The following is a 17,559-nucleotide window of genomic DNA, read 5'->3' as shown; positions in this document are numbered from 1 at the left end:
AAAGGAATATGTCTCATGAGATAGTTATATGAAACTAAATATGGTGAGCAATTCCATTTAATCTGTACTTAATATACTTACTACTGTATATTTTCTATAACCGTGTTTTATATATTATAACAATTGTTACTTTTGTTGGATTTTCTGATTAAATAAATTGATATCAAAGAATTGTGAACTACGAGTTTTTTACTCTGGCAATATATTATATTAAATATTATAACTATTTCAAAAAACCAATTAATCCTGTGACAATTGCTATTATTACTGCTCACATTTTTTTATAAAATATGAACTTAAAAATAAATATATTTTTTTGAAAATTATAATGTAGTTATTAAAAGCATGTCGATCACGTCATGTTCATTAACCGATACGGACACCGCATGATTTTGTAATTACAAACTATATTTAATAAATCTGTTATAAGATCGCGTCTGCGTATATGATATATGTTTACAAAAGATTAATCGTTGTAAAATAACACGTACGGAGGTCAGAAACACGTTTGAAATATTGTCGGTCAGTGTGTATGCACTCAAGAGATGATCGCTAGTCTACGTGACATTGATGTCATAATCCATTTTGACACAAAAACGCTACACATTCGCTATATTAAAAAAAATCTCTAAATTCCGTTTAAGATGTAAATCAATGCAATAAACTTGGCAACAACTTCCATATCTTGACGATACCTAAAATATTTAACTAACTATAACATATGTTCTAGATCTGAAGCCAAAGATATTTGTTCGTAAAGAATAAGTGCATATCACATTGCAATTTGTTTTTAATTCTGTATTCGATGACATAACGGATCAAATGACACATTTACTAATAAATAGCTATACTTTATATATGAAGTTGCGATATTGTCCGTCGCTAGTCACTATAAGTATGCTGAAAGAGGTGATACTTTAATGTATGCGCGTAAAATCAGAACAGATTTTTCTAGAAATTGTGACGTACTTTACTTTTATTTGTACGTACTGTCAACTCTAAAAACAAGAATAAACTTATTACATACGGTTTTCAGATACATGTTATTATATAACTATCGTCTTTTTAGATAATCACTCTTGACGAAAATTTGTAACCTTATGTCCACAGTAAATATGTTTGACATTTGATTATAAGACACTTCGGGAATGAGACGATCGCCTCCAGACAGCTTCAAATAAAGATTTAGAACATGTTACTACTATTCAAGTAAAAAATGGAAAAAAGAACTAGTCTTCTGTTTAATTCAATAGAAGAATCTTGTGTGTTCGTTGTGAAGCCACATCAGTGGATATTTGTAGTGTAATGTATATCAATCACGTATTTATTAACAGGAAGGCAGACGAACAAATTAATGTCCCACTTGATGGTAAGTGGTAACCTCCGCTCATAGACATTAGCACTGTAAAAAGAATAAACCATTCCTTATACTGTCAACGCGCCGCCAACCTCGGAATTTAAGACGTCCGTTGTGCTTGTAAGTATTACACTTACTCTGTTTTTCTTTTATACTTTTTAGTTGTTCTCCCTGGTGGTAGAACAACTAAACAGTATAAAATTAAATTAACTATGTTCAGTTCTTTTGGTGGGTGAGAGCAGTCCGCGTGAAGCGATATTTTATTAAGTTATATTTGCATTTTAGCGTTTACTTGTACACGCGAACGGGGTGATACGGAGAACTAAGTATTTAGTTTTGCTAGCTGACTTGGTTGGATACATTATAATTTTTACACGCAAATTTCTCTAAGTAACAGATTTGTCAATCAATTTATCATGGAATCAGAAACTTATTTATATCTTTTTACTGAGGGTTCTGATGAACAACAAAGATATTAAACCCCATGCATATTATATTTCCAGAATCATAAGTGTCACATGAAGGGTTTCTATTAGCCTTATATTTAAAGTGACCGGTCTTCCTAAAGAATTTCTGTAGGTACTTATCGCTCTTTAAGCCCCTTAAGCTATTGAAGCAAAACCGGCAACAGACCAGAAGAGTTTTATAATGACGACATTAACCCTAATCAACAGCTGTTTAGTTATTTTTTTTAAAATGATGTCGAAGTTTAAAGTATCGATAAAAGATTTGAGGTTGATAATTATAATGATTAATCAGAATGCCTTTTAAATTTCACCGGTTTATTATACAAGCATAAAAGTAAAAGAAACAAGTGCCAAGCCAATAGTTGTTTCTGTTTCTTTTGTTCATTTATGTAATGAAGCTTTTCCGTTCCCTTTGAATAAAATCTACCGTCGGCGCGGCTTGCATTCTAGCAATGGAGCGGCGACTATATCCATTATGAAGTTAATGATTATTCAAATAAGCTCGTAAAATTAATAAGGTATCTATTACAGCGCGGCATAAAGCGTAATAAGTGTCGCATTAGGTAGGCGGTGGAGAAATTAGTAGCGAGGTCTCCCTCTAATATTCTTATTGCGATCATACTTGATTCATTAAATGGAATATCGAACGACGTTGTTGTGTATGGAATATCGTTTTCGATCAATTAAAGCTGACATTCTAGCCAAAATGTTTTAATTATCATATAGAACAAAGATAGAATATTATAGGACTGCAGATATGAGAGGAAAATGTTTGCAACTAGATCTCAATGCACCGATTCAAATTATAAATTTTGCTATTGTAACAAATTTATGTAAGTCAATAAATAACATTATAATAAAAAAAGTAAGTTACATTATAGTGAATTATATTATAGCTATCAACACGTGATACAAACGAGTGTCAGAATTAAATGAATGTGAGCCATTTGTGTGTCGGCTCACAGGCTTTGCCTTATCGGCTCCCTTGTCGTCTAAATGGGAAGGCAAACAGCCCACTGCTTGTTGACACGGTCCGATTCGACCGCTTTATATATATTTCGAGCGCGGCGGCCACCAGAGCCATTATCCCATTAGGAAAGGCATTACTCACTTTCAATATGTAGCTATTAGACGATGCCGATGCTCGCAGCACGCCGCTATATACTAATATCAACTTGCATAACAAGGATGAGATAAAACACAACATTAAAGGTATAACTGAACTGAAATCCATAAAAGCTTTTGAAGTGCGGAGCGATGCCTCCCCGCCCTCCCCTAATCCCCACATGCACCGGTTGCGTGCGACGTTTACATGATTCCTTGGAGTCGGATCCATTTACTACACACCATTATACAAAGAGCGCTCACCTCAAGCTGCACCGGTCTCTTCCATACCGCCAAAACAATCCTCGGCTTTGTTTCGATATGCGATCAATACGAACCCACCGACCCTCTACACCGTAAAAGCAAAGTAATTTACTTTTAATCACCATTCAACACATAAATGAACACGGCCGACCCGTTTCACTATATTAGTCGCTTCAAACTTCACATAAACACGTACAGTACACCTCACTGTCGACAGTCAATCCTTGGGACCATGTAATCAAATCCATAGTAGGTATAAACAAATAACACTGGTGATTTCACGGTGGAACACAAGTTTAGCGTATCGCACGTCAGCGCCGCATCGAGTCGGCGGACGATCGCGGAACTCACCTAATGCGAGGAACGCTACGTGTCCCCCGGCCGCGAGGCCCTGTTTGACATGAGAGTGAATGAGATACCCTATACGTTGTGTACAATGTTGAAAAAGGATAAAAGATTCTTTGGCTCAGCACAAAAATGTGAGAAGGGCGCATACTAATTACGACCAGTGGCGTCGCTTGTCAATGCTATCGCAGATTTATCCGCGGTCTTGTGATAATGAGTCTAGTATTATATCGATAAAGGATAAGGAGTCCATAATATAGTAACCGACAATTACGCGCACAATTAAGGTCATTGACCTAACCGTTGTTGCAAATTGTTAATTCTTGTTATAATTGTGTCATTAGTAGGCAAAGAATTAGCTTTTTAATATTCTAATTTTTATTCATAATTTATTTGACAGTCAGTCAGGTCGATTGATGGTATCATAGAAAATGTTAAGGAAAAATATTTTTAAAACGTAAAAATACTATGTTATATGAACGAGATGTAGAAGTCAACAATTAATGGGGGCGACACGGGTTAACTGCAATTTTGAGTGGAGTCGATTATTCAACGAAAATCTACTACCAACATTGAGGTGTCATTCCTGCTGATAGTTTTCGAAGTAATCTAAACAAAAACATACAGGGCATTATCGACGATGAGGCTATAAAAGAATTCTTCAAAATATGATGTATTTCAATAAATTAAATTCTATGATATATCATAGAAAAATAAATATCAGAATTATATAGGATCTGTTGTCAAGAAACTTGCATTAAAAGATCCAGGTATCTAATCAGTAGTGAGGTATAAAGGAAAAAAAAACAGTCTTGATATTTACATTTATTGTTATTCTACATTATCTTATTTTTTAGCGTTTATATTTTGGAAATGTGATCGCTATGCAGTGAAATTACCTCACAGACGATTATTATAATACAATTATAAAAATTATCCTATTTCTTAAAATAAATAAATTAGAACAACTATTTTTATTGGATGATTTATTAAAGCTAAGAAACTGCTTCTCTGAGGATCTTGACACTTAGTAGAAAAAGAGACAAAGTAGATAATAGTACACATTTACTAAAATGCAAAACATATACTATAATTCATATTTAATTTTGTTTGAAAAGATCTATGAAAAATATTCATTCAACAATTATTACGGAAGGATTGCTATTGTTGCATTATTCAGATATAAATACAAAAATCACTTATATCTGAATTTGTTTTTAAATGGTCAATATTGTACATCATTGCTATTGGTATGCAACTCCATGTAATTAAATGCATAAATAGATCTTTGTACATTTCATAAGGAGAAAAACAACAAAAAAACACCACAATCTTTTCATATAACATACTCCTGCTGTCATTTTTATACAACAATAATATCATATGACATTTTAAAGTTTACTACTACGACAGAACAAAAGACAGATATTACTCATAACACACAATAATTGTAGTAGCAATATATAGAAATTCACAAGATTTTATCTCTACAACACATAATCATTTGTTTTGACAGTCGATATTTGATTCAACAGATTTACTGTTACATTTATTTTCTTTATCAATGCACTTGAAAAAGGAATGTGCAATAGATTCTGAAACAGCTTTCATTTCGTTCATTCCAAGTTTCGTCAAACGCTTCTCGGTGAGTGTCTAGTGTCTCCAAAAAGTGTTCACTTTATCATATCACTGCAACCGTTTGCTTGTTGCGCTGACGCTCGCGTGGCTGTTTAGGTAGGCAAAAGTGGTACTTCTGCATAGGAGTGCTCCTGTTCATCTTCAGAAGAATGGCCGCTGGCGTAGGATGGTCGACCACTCTTCTCCCTCAGTCAGTACCTGACAAATGATAACACATTCAGTAAAAATCAATATAAATCATAGCTACAATAAACAAAAAAGGAAGTAAAAGATAATCAAAACAAACAATTGTCACCCTAGTGTTAGGTTTGCTACATATTGATAGATAATGGATAGTTTGATAGTAAACCTTGAACGTAATGTAGTTTTATTACGATTTCTATATTTGGAATAGGCTCCTAACATAGAAATCCAAGAAAGGTTTCAGGTATTGATTGTAATTTTCCAGGAAAATATGGTGGATATTACATTTTGCTTAATCTCTGTTGTATTCAGTTGTGAATATTTTTGATAAACAGAATGTGCGTAATAATTCTTAAAAAAATCCCCATTAAAGAGAATAATAGTTAAAAGTTGTTTACCTTCGATACGTATCATGGCTGTCCCTGTCTGATTCGGCATAGGGTGCCCAGTGTGACGGGGTGGCGTCATTATCTTCCGTGTTATTACTTGTACCTAAAACGAAAATAGAATTAGAACACTACAACATATCATTAATTAAAAAGTTTAAAACACAAGTGTAATTAAGGAGAATTATGTCGCATCATAAATAAATACATATTTAATTGAATGTGAAAATATAAGATTTGTTTATATATATTCCTTCTTCGATTGAAACAGGCTATTGGACTATTAATTGTCACGAGGTCACATTCTTTTTTTTTTACTTACAATGGTCATTCGAGACGGTAGATCGCGGTGACGACGCATCGTGCGTGAGGTGAGCTTGCGCGTTGTGTGAGACGCTCACGTGAGAGTGCGCGTTCTGCGGAGACGCGGGCGCGGGAGGAGAAGGACTGTCCAGAGATATTACTGCACCGCCACTAGGCGATCTGTACCCACTTGACGAAACTGCTTCGGCTAAAACAATAATTACATAAGAATATAATAATATGAACATAATTAATAATATTTACATAAGAATGTAACAAGTAAATCAACCAGAACAAGTTGGCGACGATAGATAATACATTTACAATTTAATCAAGCACAAGCATGTTTCTTACAAGCTTTTATTTAACTTGCAATGTTTGTTTGTTTAGTTTCAAAAGAGTTGAAGCTCCAAACAAAGGATTGCCAATAGTCAACTGCAGAGAAACGAAAATTTCTATACTATAATTATAAAAACTTGTTATTAAAAATGGGTTTTTACTATTATTTATTACTGAGTAAGAAAAAGTGTAACTCATAGCTGCTTGTCCAGAATTTACCCCACCTTTGGTAAAGATAAACATGTGTATAAACAAGAAAAATAGTAATAATATTTGGTATGAAATGAAATCATTATAATTAATGTTAAAAATATATCTCAAGCTTACCACTAGATGTTGTGTATGCATCATCAGTTTTTATCGTAGCTTCCAAAGAGGATGGAGATAACTTTGGCTGTGGCAATTTTCTTTTGAGTGGTAATTCATCATCTGAGTCTGAAGTGAGATCCACTAGTACTTCGGCGGGTTTAGGTGTTCTTCCTTCCCCAACCGCGGCTCTTTTGGCTCCATTGTTACTACCGTCTACTGGTATTACTTCTGCAACAATTCAATTGAAATATGAGCAATTGAATTGAAAAATTTGAATAATACATTGATTCAGATTCACATAAGTAACTTTACTATTTGTATTGGTAAATTGTAGAAAAATAAAGTTTAACTTGATCCAACTGTATTAATAGGATTTTAAATGTTTTAGTTACCGAGATCATCAGATATGAGGGTAACAGGTTCGGTAGTGGGTTGTACGGGTTGCGGCGCCCTGGCAGGCGGGACGTGCGCGGACCAGTTGCCGTCCGCGTGCAGCTGAATCTCATTGCACTCGCTCGCTAGTCGTGACGATGTTAGTACTTCTTGGAAATATCTGGTAAAATTGAGCATTTTAACTAACTGTACATGTCCATAATGTATTCAAACATCTTTCAAATAATGCAAAGAATATTGTTAGTTATATTATTGATTAGCCATTTATCTTAATATGTCTGAACTTTACATTATATGAAAGTTACAGTTAAGAGAAATACAAAATTGTAAGAAATATGAATAGAATTTCCATTGACTTACCCATCAACCACCAAAGAGTCATAAGGTGCTGGCCTATCACACACAGGACACAGCCATGTGGGTTTCCTCTCATTCATCTGTAGGAACAGTGAGGCATCGAAGCACTGCAAGTGTGGGCAGTTACCCGGCCGACACGGACATGACATGCGCATCTTGCCCAAAGGACACATAAGTGACACTCTGAGTGATGTGGTTGCTATTTCACTGTCATAATCTTCTGATAACTTTTCTTTAACTGGTGAAGAAAATATGAGCGTTAATTTAAAGCTTCATAGTAAATATTTTTTTATACTATACATACATTGAAGTACTTGTGCTTACAAATGAAATTTAGCTAGTAAACTTACTCAAGGAACGTGTGTAATCAGGATTCTTAGTGCCTTTGTTCTTCAACCTCTGTAGCAACTCTGCAGATGACAGTTTCCTGACCATGAACACGCTAAGCACGTACGCTCGCGTAAAGTCTGCAGCCCATGTCACGTGTATCGTGTTTGCTACTGTAGGAGATAGTTTTACTAGGGATGAGATGTTAACCGGTCGTGGTGGTCGTTTTGGCTCCGGGGTTGGCTTGTTTGTCGGTATTGGATTCTGTAAAAAGTATTGTTTGTGAGAATTGTTTATGTTACTTTGAATATTTAACAAATTATAAGTTCTTATACTTACTGGTAAGGGACACATCTTATTATTAACTTTAACATTAACACTAGGTGGGAAGTAGTCTTCTTGTTCACAGGAAGTTTCTAGCAGACAAAATCGTAACTGAGCCTGTAACAAAATAAGATATTCATAATCACAAGGTAAAACTATTTTTTCATTGTAAATTAGACATTCATGGTAATTATAAGTTGTCAACAGAGGTAGATTTCTAAAATAGTTTGGCAGGTAACAATTTTATATTTTGTTCCATACATATTATGTACTATCTTGGTTTCTGTTTTATTTTATGACTCTAATAAGCATATGCATACCTCATATTATTTAATAATATTTGTATTTGTAAGTTAATATAGATAATGCATTTACAAAAAAATAAAAAAAATAAAAATTATTTATCTGAAAGAATATATAATTATTTTAAAAAATACACATATAAAAGATTTAAGAGAAATTAGTATTATTACGATATTAGTGTCATGCATTCTAAGCAAACAAATATTATTTTAGTATTGGTTTATTTGCAAATATTACACTAAAATGTATAATGTATTTATAAATAATGTTGACTTTTTATAAAAGTGGTTAGACTCAAACGTGCCTTTTGTTTACCTGTATAACATAATCGAGCTTATTACTAGTTCCAACAATGTCTTTTCCTGACGCGATCTCTGTGGCTTGCTGAGGTGTGAGGTGGAATATGAAGGTGCCTTCTTGCATACGACCTGCCTGCATCGGCATCATCGTTGAAGGTTTCATTAACTCCGCCAGTACATCATAAAATGGTAACCTGGTGATGAGATCAGGTAATGGATGGAAGGCCAATAGCTTTTGAAAATTTATTTCTTAGAATATGACAAGCGTGGCATTAATTGTATTGTATTATAGCATCAAGAATAATTTAATGATTTTTGACACAACAATGCAATTATCTAGTTAGTAAACTAACTAACTTCCCAGTTTTATTATATTGGGTCTGAATTAAAATAAGGAAAAACTATAAATTTAAAATATATTCCTAAAAAAATGACAAGTTGTTCACTATGTCCTGCGAATAGCCTGCTTTGGAGTATGATTCGATATTCATTTACACTCACTTCTTAAACTTGACATCTGGATGCACAGGGAAGGGCGGCAGCGGCGCGGTAGGCGAGGGGGACGGCATGGGCGCCAGCGTAGCCCCGCCGGCGCTGCTGTACCCGTGGTACATGCTGCTCGCATATATCGGGTTCTGACGAGCCTGCGCCGTGTACAAGTTTTAACTGTTCCTTGTCTATGTTATTGGTGCTAGGGCTTTGTACGAACCCACTCATCAGTTATTTTACCGCCACACAGCCAAAATGGCCCAGTGGTTAGAACGCGTGCACCTTAGCAGACGATTGCTGGTTCAAACCCAGGTAAGCATCACTGAATTTTCATGCGCTTAATTTGTGTTTATAATTCATCTCGTGCATCGTCAGGAAATCTGCATGCAATTTCATTGAAATTCTAGCCCATGTGTATCCACCAACTCGCATTGGAGCACGGTGAAGTAAGCTCCAAAGTCTTCTCCTCAAACAGAATTCTCATCATTCTTCAAGTCTAACTGTTATACCTTTTTGAATGATAGCATGAATGGTAGTAGAGCTGAGGTTCTATGGTTAATGTCACATTGGCAATAACCATTTAGCTCATCACCGTCTTTGCTAATATTAATGATCCGATTGGACTATTTATCATGTTTGTATACTCTCGAACTGATAAAAATATTTTAGACTTCTTTGTCGAAAAATTCTCAGTAACAAACCGCAGTCTGAAAATGTATACACTCCCGTGCCTTGGAAAGTTCTTAAAGCTGCTGCGGTTTATTGTATTATGACAGTGAAGGAATAAAGTGCATTTGGGTTGTTCACACACTTGTGCACTATTATATGTCGATGTTGGTCACCTTTGAGATTGGTCGTGTTTGCCGTAATCGGTCAGGCTGATATGATATTTTACTATATAAATCATAGGACTATTGCGTGGTGTAGTCGTAATGTTAGAGGCTATGGATATATTGCTCATTTAATGTTAAAGTATCAGTTGTATTTTGTTTGCTTCTTTGACTAGGTATACAATTTTTAAGAGAAGGATTTTATGAGGTTTAGTACTAATTCGACCACGCTGTACCGATGCGGGTTGGTGGATGGTGACGATTTACGATGTTTTCCTTCATCGATAAGCACGACTTCAAAATCAGCGTATCAAGGATTTCATTGGTACTGTATTCTAAGCCACCATAGCTACTCAGTACCCTAAATAAAGAACTCGAGACACTCACCGTTACTGGCATTGACTGTGACCGTGAATCCTGCGGGTTGTACCCGGTGACTGCGGGATGCTGATACATTGTACGAGAGCCCGGGATAGCCGGTGCCAGCGGATCTTTGCCCTGATTGCCGCTTCCGGGCCCTCCAGACGATAGCGCCTGACTGTTCCTAATGATTAAAAGTAATTCATGAATGTGTCTAAAAACCGATTTCATGAGTGATGAAATGATACATTATAAATATTCAAGAATTCGCACATTAATAAAACTACAGTTATCACTTGCTCAGTGTCTTTATCTCAAATAATTTAAAGACGTGGTTTTTTTACTGTCACACATGCATCTTATAAATTTAGTAAATGTTAAAACAATATTGTATCACAACATTTATACCGATCACCAACACCGCAAGCTTATCATCATGCATACATAAACAGATGAGACTCCGAGTGTATTCTAAGGTCTAGCAAACATACAACATCACATACCAGGAGTCCTTCGACCATTTGATTACAATGATTAACATTATTTTAACATTAAATTATAACCAGAAGCTTCTTTAAATTTCATAACTACAATTGCGATATTTCAACACAACATTTCGCTGATGGTGACATTAATAGATTTACTGTTACTGAGAAGCCCTGGTTACTTCAGCTGCTAATTCGCTGGTGGTACTTACGCAAAGCTTTGACATTTCATCTTGGTAGCATTGATTTTATTATGGATTACATACAATTGATATGATATTTTAAAATAATAATGTTTATTAAAATAATGATACTAAAACAAAATGTCTAGTGCAATTCATCATCGCCTAATATAAGAAAGACTGCTAACTCATTAGGGTCATGCTGACACAGCTGCGACAAAACGCGGGAGGACGTGACACTTGCCTAGTTGTGGTGGTCTTTTGCGAACGTTGCCTGTTCTCATAGGCTTTTACTCGCGAACTAATTTCGGAAGAGTTTCCATTTGCGGCGGGCTCACTCTGGGCAGCATTGACTACCCTCGCTGAAGATCGTGTTTTAACCATTGTTGACGACCGAGTGTCTCATGTCAACTGAAATTAGGAGTCCAAAAATGGACAGAAATCACTATAAAATCGCTTTCAACCTATTGAGATTCTCTGGAAAATTTCTTGTACACCAAAAAAAGAACTCTCCTTATTTCTCTTACCATGACTGGAGTTCAACGGGACGGGGGGGGGGAGCTACAGATCAATCTGCAATTGAATAGTTACCCATTTAGTCTACAATGGTTAAAACATGTCTTACAGCTTTGTACTAGGCAAACCACGAGATCCAAAACGAAGGTTTAATTTGAAACAATGCTGGCGGTCCCATTATTTATTTTAGAGATCAATTATTCCACTGCAGCTGTGGAAGATTGCTAGGGAGAAAAGTTTTATTAAAGAATTTAGATTTTGACAAAATTAGAAAAGTACTGGGACGACAGGAGCTGGGTAGTAAGAGAAATAAGTTGAAGTCCTGTCAAGGAAATTTTCCAGATGTTGCATTGAACAAATTATAAAACCTTAAATTCAAATTTTATCAAATCTACCGGGGCAGGACCACCTCTATTATAAAAAATACAAAAAATAAAGACAATAATAAATTTTATATTTTTGTAATAGGGTAGTTCATATGAAACAATACCATACATAACAACTAACTGCTCCATTAGCAATCTTATAATTATTACAAATAAATATGAGCACATATTTTATTAAAACAAATTTGTTTAGGCTTTGTCCATAGTTAGTCGATAGTTCTATAAAAATTATATAAGATATTAGTAACTACTTTTATTTAAATCAATATTAATATAAATGGTAATAATGAGAATTTGTATATTGTATTTGTTATACATTGTTTTCCTCATGTTATTATGTGTGTATACATTTTTATTCAAATAATTATTACTTGTGTTTTTGTTGTTTATTCTCTTGTTGTGATGGATATGTAAGCCATCATATTCTGATCACGGAATATTAATCTAATTGTTTTAATTACCTTTATAACTGCCATTAATATTTTAAGCTATAAAGTTGATACATTTTCTATAAAAAATATTACTCATAAACATATTTAAAAAAATAATAATGTTTAAATATGCCTTCTCTTTTTTTTCTAAATATGTAATGATATTAATATCAGCTTAGCGAAATAGAGTAATGTCTTAATAAGCACGCCAAGTTGCTAGCTTTACAGTGAAGTAAAAACCCTGAAGTAGGTATAATGATTTTAATGCATGATAACAATTTCTAATTACTTTAGAACTATAGAATACATTTTTTTTTGAACGAGTAAAATAATATTTAATGTTCTAAAACAGATGAAGAGTGGTTCTCAACCACGTTCTATTAAGCCGGTGTATAATAAAATAAACCTCACTTTATTACTGTAAATTATGACGGTCTTTCAAAATTAAAGCATGGTTTACTATTAAACACATAAACAAATCCTAATTGTGTTTTTGAGTTAAAACGTATACAATATTTAAACCAATATGGATGTCAGTCAAAATATTCAACGTTACTCACCATGATATTGCGTTACCGTAATCGTAATATCTATTCATATTAAATTTAAGTTAAAAAAGTTACACTGATATTTAATAACACATATATAAACTATTTACGAATGTCTTTCACAAAACGCCATAACTTGACGCTTGTTGGTCAGTCTGCGGCCGCCACATTGGTTGGGCATAGACACATTCTTTTTCCGACATTCGCCATAATAATCAAAAGGAACCGTTTATCGTTCAAATAAAATTCAGATGTATACAGAGTATGTATAGTGATAAACTAATCAAGAATAAGCTTTAAATCGACGACTTATTAAAGAAAAAATACTTCATTAATTGTACTAAATGCTTTTCTTCAAATTAATTTCAATATTACGCAGACGAAAATTACCATAAACAACGGGCCGATGATGTCATTTCCTTATCCTTTTAACTAGGGTTGAACATATAAGTTTTATTTACTATTCTTAATTTTATTCAAAAATGCGTTTATACATACTTGGAGAGTATGAAACATGGGATAAAATCATATCAGTATGAATAATTAAATCAGAATCTTATAACATAATATGTTCCTACGTCTGATACCACTCTGACTTGACCACCTCCTTGATCTATTAACTAGACTTAGCTTATAACGCTAAAAATCTCGAAATGCAAATCCCAGGTCAATTAAAGTGTGTAATTGGGTTTTTCGGTAGAATAATTCTCAGAAGCAGTCCAAGTTACAAGTAGTGCACTACAGTACCACGACCGCCAGTCAAGTGATTATGGTAAAGCCTTTGTTTCTACTTGAATCTCCTTGCCTCTATCCGATCATATCAAAGTATAGAAATGTTGTGAGAATTATCGGAATGATCATATAGATGGTGTAATCTGTGTTTGCGTTTGTATACTATAATTTTTATTTATCAGTTGGTTAAGCTCCATAAAAATAGCTACTGGGACCAAAATCAGCCATGAAGACATAACCACACTAATCCTCACTCCCAATTTTTTTCCTCTCCAAAATGTTTCATTACATTCTATGTAATTTGTCTTTCGTTACTTTGCCCTTTTTGGGAAAAACTTTTTTATTTATTAAAATACCAATTAAAAAACTTGTAATGCATATTAAAACCAATTTAAGTTCATGATATTTTATTTTAAGGATGACAAATAATGTATTATTACCAAGAAAGCACGAGATCGACACCAGTTTAGAAATCTTATAATTATTATTACGATTTCTTCAATGTTCAAATATGTAAATAAACTATCCGATTTATGAAACACGTCAGTTTAAGTATCCGAACGTTTCGTTCAAGAATTTAAAGAATTAAATGTAACATGGATACAGTGTCAGTATTATGAAAAACGTTTTGTTTTCTGTTAGGATATGTATTTTTAGCTGAACAATACATATAAGTTATTTTAGGTGAAGTAATAAAAAATATATTACCAATTTTCCATCACACATTATATTATTAATTAAGTAAAGCATTTCTGAACGTTTATTATAATACCGGAAACGGATGTTTCTACATTTTCGTCACTACCGTTTCCTAATGAATAGGGCTGTGCTATGTCTAAAAATTATTTCGACAGTAACAGGTGAATTTAAAACATAAATCTTTTTGTAGACCAAAAAATATTTAACTTCTTAATGTAGAACTTTTCTAGGAAAAAAGTTTCCCAGTTTTATTTATTTAAAAATTTTCTAACCCTAATAATGATAAAAAGACTAGTTTCTTTAATCAATACAAACATATATAAAGTTATTATTAAATATTAAATAAGTACCTCAAAAAATATATTTATGTACGTCTAATAGAGCCGGATTGGCCCAGTGGTTAATTAATAAACGGGGATCTTAACCGATCATTCTGAGTTCAAACTGGCCGAGTATTATTGAATTTTCATGTGCTTAAATTGTATATATAATTCACCTCGTGGTCTGCGGTGAAGGAAACATAGTTAGGAAACCTACATATCAGATATATCTGGCATAGCTTTATATCATAGAAGGCCTTTGCCCCGAAATGGGACATTTACAGGTTTTTACTAGAATAAAGTAAGTAAATTTATACTGGAACATGTCGCTTTATAATATTTGACACAGTCAAGTTGTTGCTAACCAATGTTTTATTATTTTTAAATAAATATTTTTAAGTAAGTTATAAAAGACAGGCGAGGCGGGCTCTTAGAAGCGCATTTACGTGTAAGGTGTATACTTCTTGCATTGCCAAGGTCTATTGCTCATTTGCTCATCTACTTCCCAAGCAAAAATATTTATCTAGTGTGCCATTATTTTTTATAAAATAAACTGCTGAAAGAAAAAGATAACTGAAGCAGTTCTTTATTAAGTTTGACAAGTCTAAAAAAATGACTAAACAATTACAAATACTATAAATATCATTAATTGTACTCAAACCAAATAAGAACGATAAAATCTTCACGAACATAACTTACGGTCTTAATTAACATGTGTTGGTAAATACTATAAGTATTTGATATAATGTAAATATATCGTTATTTTATATTTTATATACCAGGAGGTCTACCCGATTACGATATTGCACAAAGTTATGCTCACAATATTATTAAATATACATTGATAACCTCTAAAATAGACTATATATATATTTATTTAATATTAACAGGTAAATGTGTTTTGAGTGCACCACATAGACCACAAAGGTGCAATTTGAATACCACGAACGCGGAGACGAGATCGATGAACGTCAAATCGGGCTTGCACAAGTTGTGTGACACCCTCTGCGTGATCGGACCATAACCGCTCACCAAGCGCTGACACTCGCTGCCATACTCGTGCTTCTAATCCACCCGCACCTACAGTCGACGACCACAATGTAGCTTCACCCCCTTCCAAGCACGTCATGCTTTTCGAAGACCATGGTCGATATTCATATACTCGTTGCCATGAGTTAAAAGGTGCACCACCGGAATCGGCATGCCAATCTCCATAGCCACTGTTTAGATCCCATGCGTCTTCATGGGATAGTATAGTTCGCATTCCGGTTATGTGTTTTTGTGTCCAAGGAACTTTACGAATTTGAATACCTAGCCTATGTACATATGATTTTAAATCTACTTTTATACTATCCGATAAATGCGTTGACCATAAAACTGTCAAATTCGGTATTTTTTTATTTACTTCTTCTAGATGTTGTAAAATGTTTCGAGTGATTTGTAGTCTCGAGTCGGTCGTTTTGGTTGAATTTAAACATTCCAACCAACAATGTTCGGAGATGTCGTTACCGCCGAGATGAAAAATTTCATCTTCGCCAGTAAGTTGAATGATTTCATTGTATATTTTTGTAATAGTATTGTAGATATGTAAATCGTGTGTAGTATTTTGCCTGCACATAGATTCGCTGTAGTATGCGCTAGAAAGATCCGCATCAGTATATTGTATTAATCCATTGCAACTCGTTTCTGGTCCCCAGAACCATGCGTCGCACATAAATGCAAAAAAATCTACTTCTAACAAAACCCTTATACCACGTATGTGTGCATATTTCACTATTGCACGCACCTCTTCTGGGTTGTACATCGCGCCATGTGTATACCATTCGTTTTGAACTAATTGGGTTAAACTGTTAAATTTTATAGATAATCCTTCTGCGTCCATAGCATGCCAATGAAAAGTATTAAGCTTAGACGCAGACATAACGTCCAAGGTTCGAATGATTTCATTTACAGGGAAATAATTTCGTACCGTGTCTAACATGAATCCACGGTAAGAAAATCTCGGACTGTCCTCTATCTCCGCAGCATTAAACATTAACAAACAACCTATATACGGATCTAGCCAAATTAGTTGTGATAGTGTTTCTAAAGCGTGGCGTGCTCCACAGAAGGAATTCGAACTAATGTTTACAATAAGATATCTATCAGATAGCCTTTTTGGATACAGTTGTAATCGATAGCTTTCGTCGGTGTTAAAAAGCATCCTCGGATTACCACTGCCACTTCCATTGATCGCAACTCGAATTTCAACCGTGTGCCACGCTTCAGTGACTCTCGTACTATTTTCCATCTTACGTAAATCTTGCGAAAATAGCTCGAATGCTCTGGTGCAATATTCTCTCACGATTTCTGAAGAAAAGGATAATATTTTTAAACGAAAGAAGTTAGCACGTACCGGCACGGCTTTGGTGGACAGAGTAACCACTCCTGTGGGTATCGGCCAGAAATGCAAAGGTGTACATATCATGTTACAAGTTACTAGTGACTGCAGTTTTTCAACGTGAAATGCTTTTGCGGGTACACATTTATCGTCGATACATTCCCAAGTCCACAACGGTAGCTGTTGCCTGTAAGATAAAAAAGTAGGTAGTATTTTAAAAAGTCAGTAAATATATTTAAGATATAGTTTCTAAAATGATATTTACGCTCTGAATGTGCTGGTAAGAGTTATGACATTTATTATTAAAATAGCTATAATCTTGTTTGGCTGAGGCATTTTAAGATACTTTTGAATAATTAAGCTGTTCTTCAGTCGTCATTCCATATTGTTTGTATTTTAAATCATTTAATATTTTGTAATGTATGTATGACATTTAATGACAGTAATAGCATTTTATCATAGAATAAGTATAGAATATATTTTGACGAAATAATCTGTGTTTA

At 34.1% G+C, this 17,559-nt stretch overlaps 2 protein-coding genes across 7 annotated transcripts in view; both read right to left on the bottom strand.

Annotated features, from left to right (window-relative positions):
- LOC113400161 (zinc finger protein 608-like) overlaps positions 1-3,540 on the bottom strand; it is a 93,084-nt gene extending 89,544 nt beyond the window's left edge. For 2 of the 3 annotated variants that reach the window (XM_026639627.2, XM_064217773.1), the window contains exon 1: positions 3,193-3,540. The gene's annotated coding sequence lies outside the window, so the exon portion shown is untranslated. Of the gene's footprint in view, positions 1-2,935; positions 2,954-3,192 lie in introns of those variants that run through there. The other variant, XM_026639628.2, reaches the window with a different exon arrangement.
- Positions 3,541-4,346: 806 nt separating this feature from the next.
- On the bottom strand, positions 4,347-13,221 carry LOC113400164 (E3 SUMO-protein ligase PIAS3). 4 transcript variants are annotated; one of them, XM_026639634.2, is made up of 13 exons: positions 12,938-13,221; positions 11,289-11,455; positions 10,405-10,561; positions 9,200-9,333; positions 8,715-8,892; positions 8,112-8,213; positions 7,796-8,036; positions 7,449-7,683; positions 7,088-7,248; positions 6,714-6,923; positions 6,067-6,255; positions 5,757-5,850; positions 4,347-5,373 (listed from the first exon to the last, which is right to left on the bottom strand). In XM_026639634.2, the coding sequence occupies exons 2-13, from the start codon at positions 11,426-11,428 to the stop codon at positions 5,367-5,369; spliced, it is 1,848 nt and encodes a 615-aa protein (XP_026495419.1). In that variant the 5' UTR covers positions 11,429-11,455; positions 12,938-13,221; the 3' UTR covers positions 4,347-5,366. The 4 variants fall into 4 exon arrangements, with proteins under 4 accessions (XP_026495419.1, XP_026495417.1, XP_026495421.1 ...); XM_026639632.2 differs by having other exon boundaries at positions 9,200-9,342; positions 12,938-13,219; XM_026639636.2 differs by lacking the exon at positions 11,289-11,455 and having other exon boundaries at positions 12,938-13,218.
- Positions 13,222-17,559: the final 4,338 nt, after the last annotated feature.

Source organism: Vanessa tameamea, chromosome 18 (genome assembly GCF_037043105.1).
Source record: "Vanessa tameamea isolate UH-Manoa-2023 chromosome 18, ilVanTame1 primary haplotype, whole genome shotgun sequence".
NCBI lineage: Eukaryota > Metazoa > Arthropoda > Insecta > Lepidoptera > Nymphalidae > Vanessa > Vanessa tameamea.
The sequence above is the reverse complement of the archived record's forward strand: the minus strand, read 5'-3'. Positions and strand labels throughout refer to the sequence as shown.

Bases quoted from the DNA above. Each gene is read 5' to 3' on its own strand.
- LOC113400164 (XM_026639632.2), bottom strand. From the start codon at position 11,428: ATGGTTAAAACACGATCTTCAGCGAGGGTAGTCAATGCTGCCCAGAGT. The intron at 8,214-8,714 runs GTAAACAAAAGG...ATTTTGTTACAG, and splicing joins AGCTCGATTATGTTATACAG to GCTCAGTTACGATTTTGTCT. The intron at 7,249-7,448 runs GTAAGTCAATGG...CAATTTTACCAG, and splicing joins GACTCTTTGGTGGTTGATGG to ATATTTCCAAGAAGTACTAA.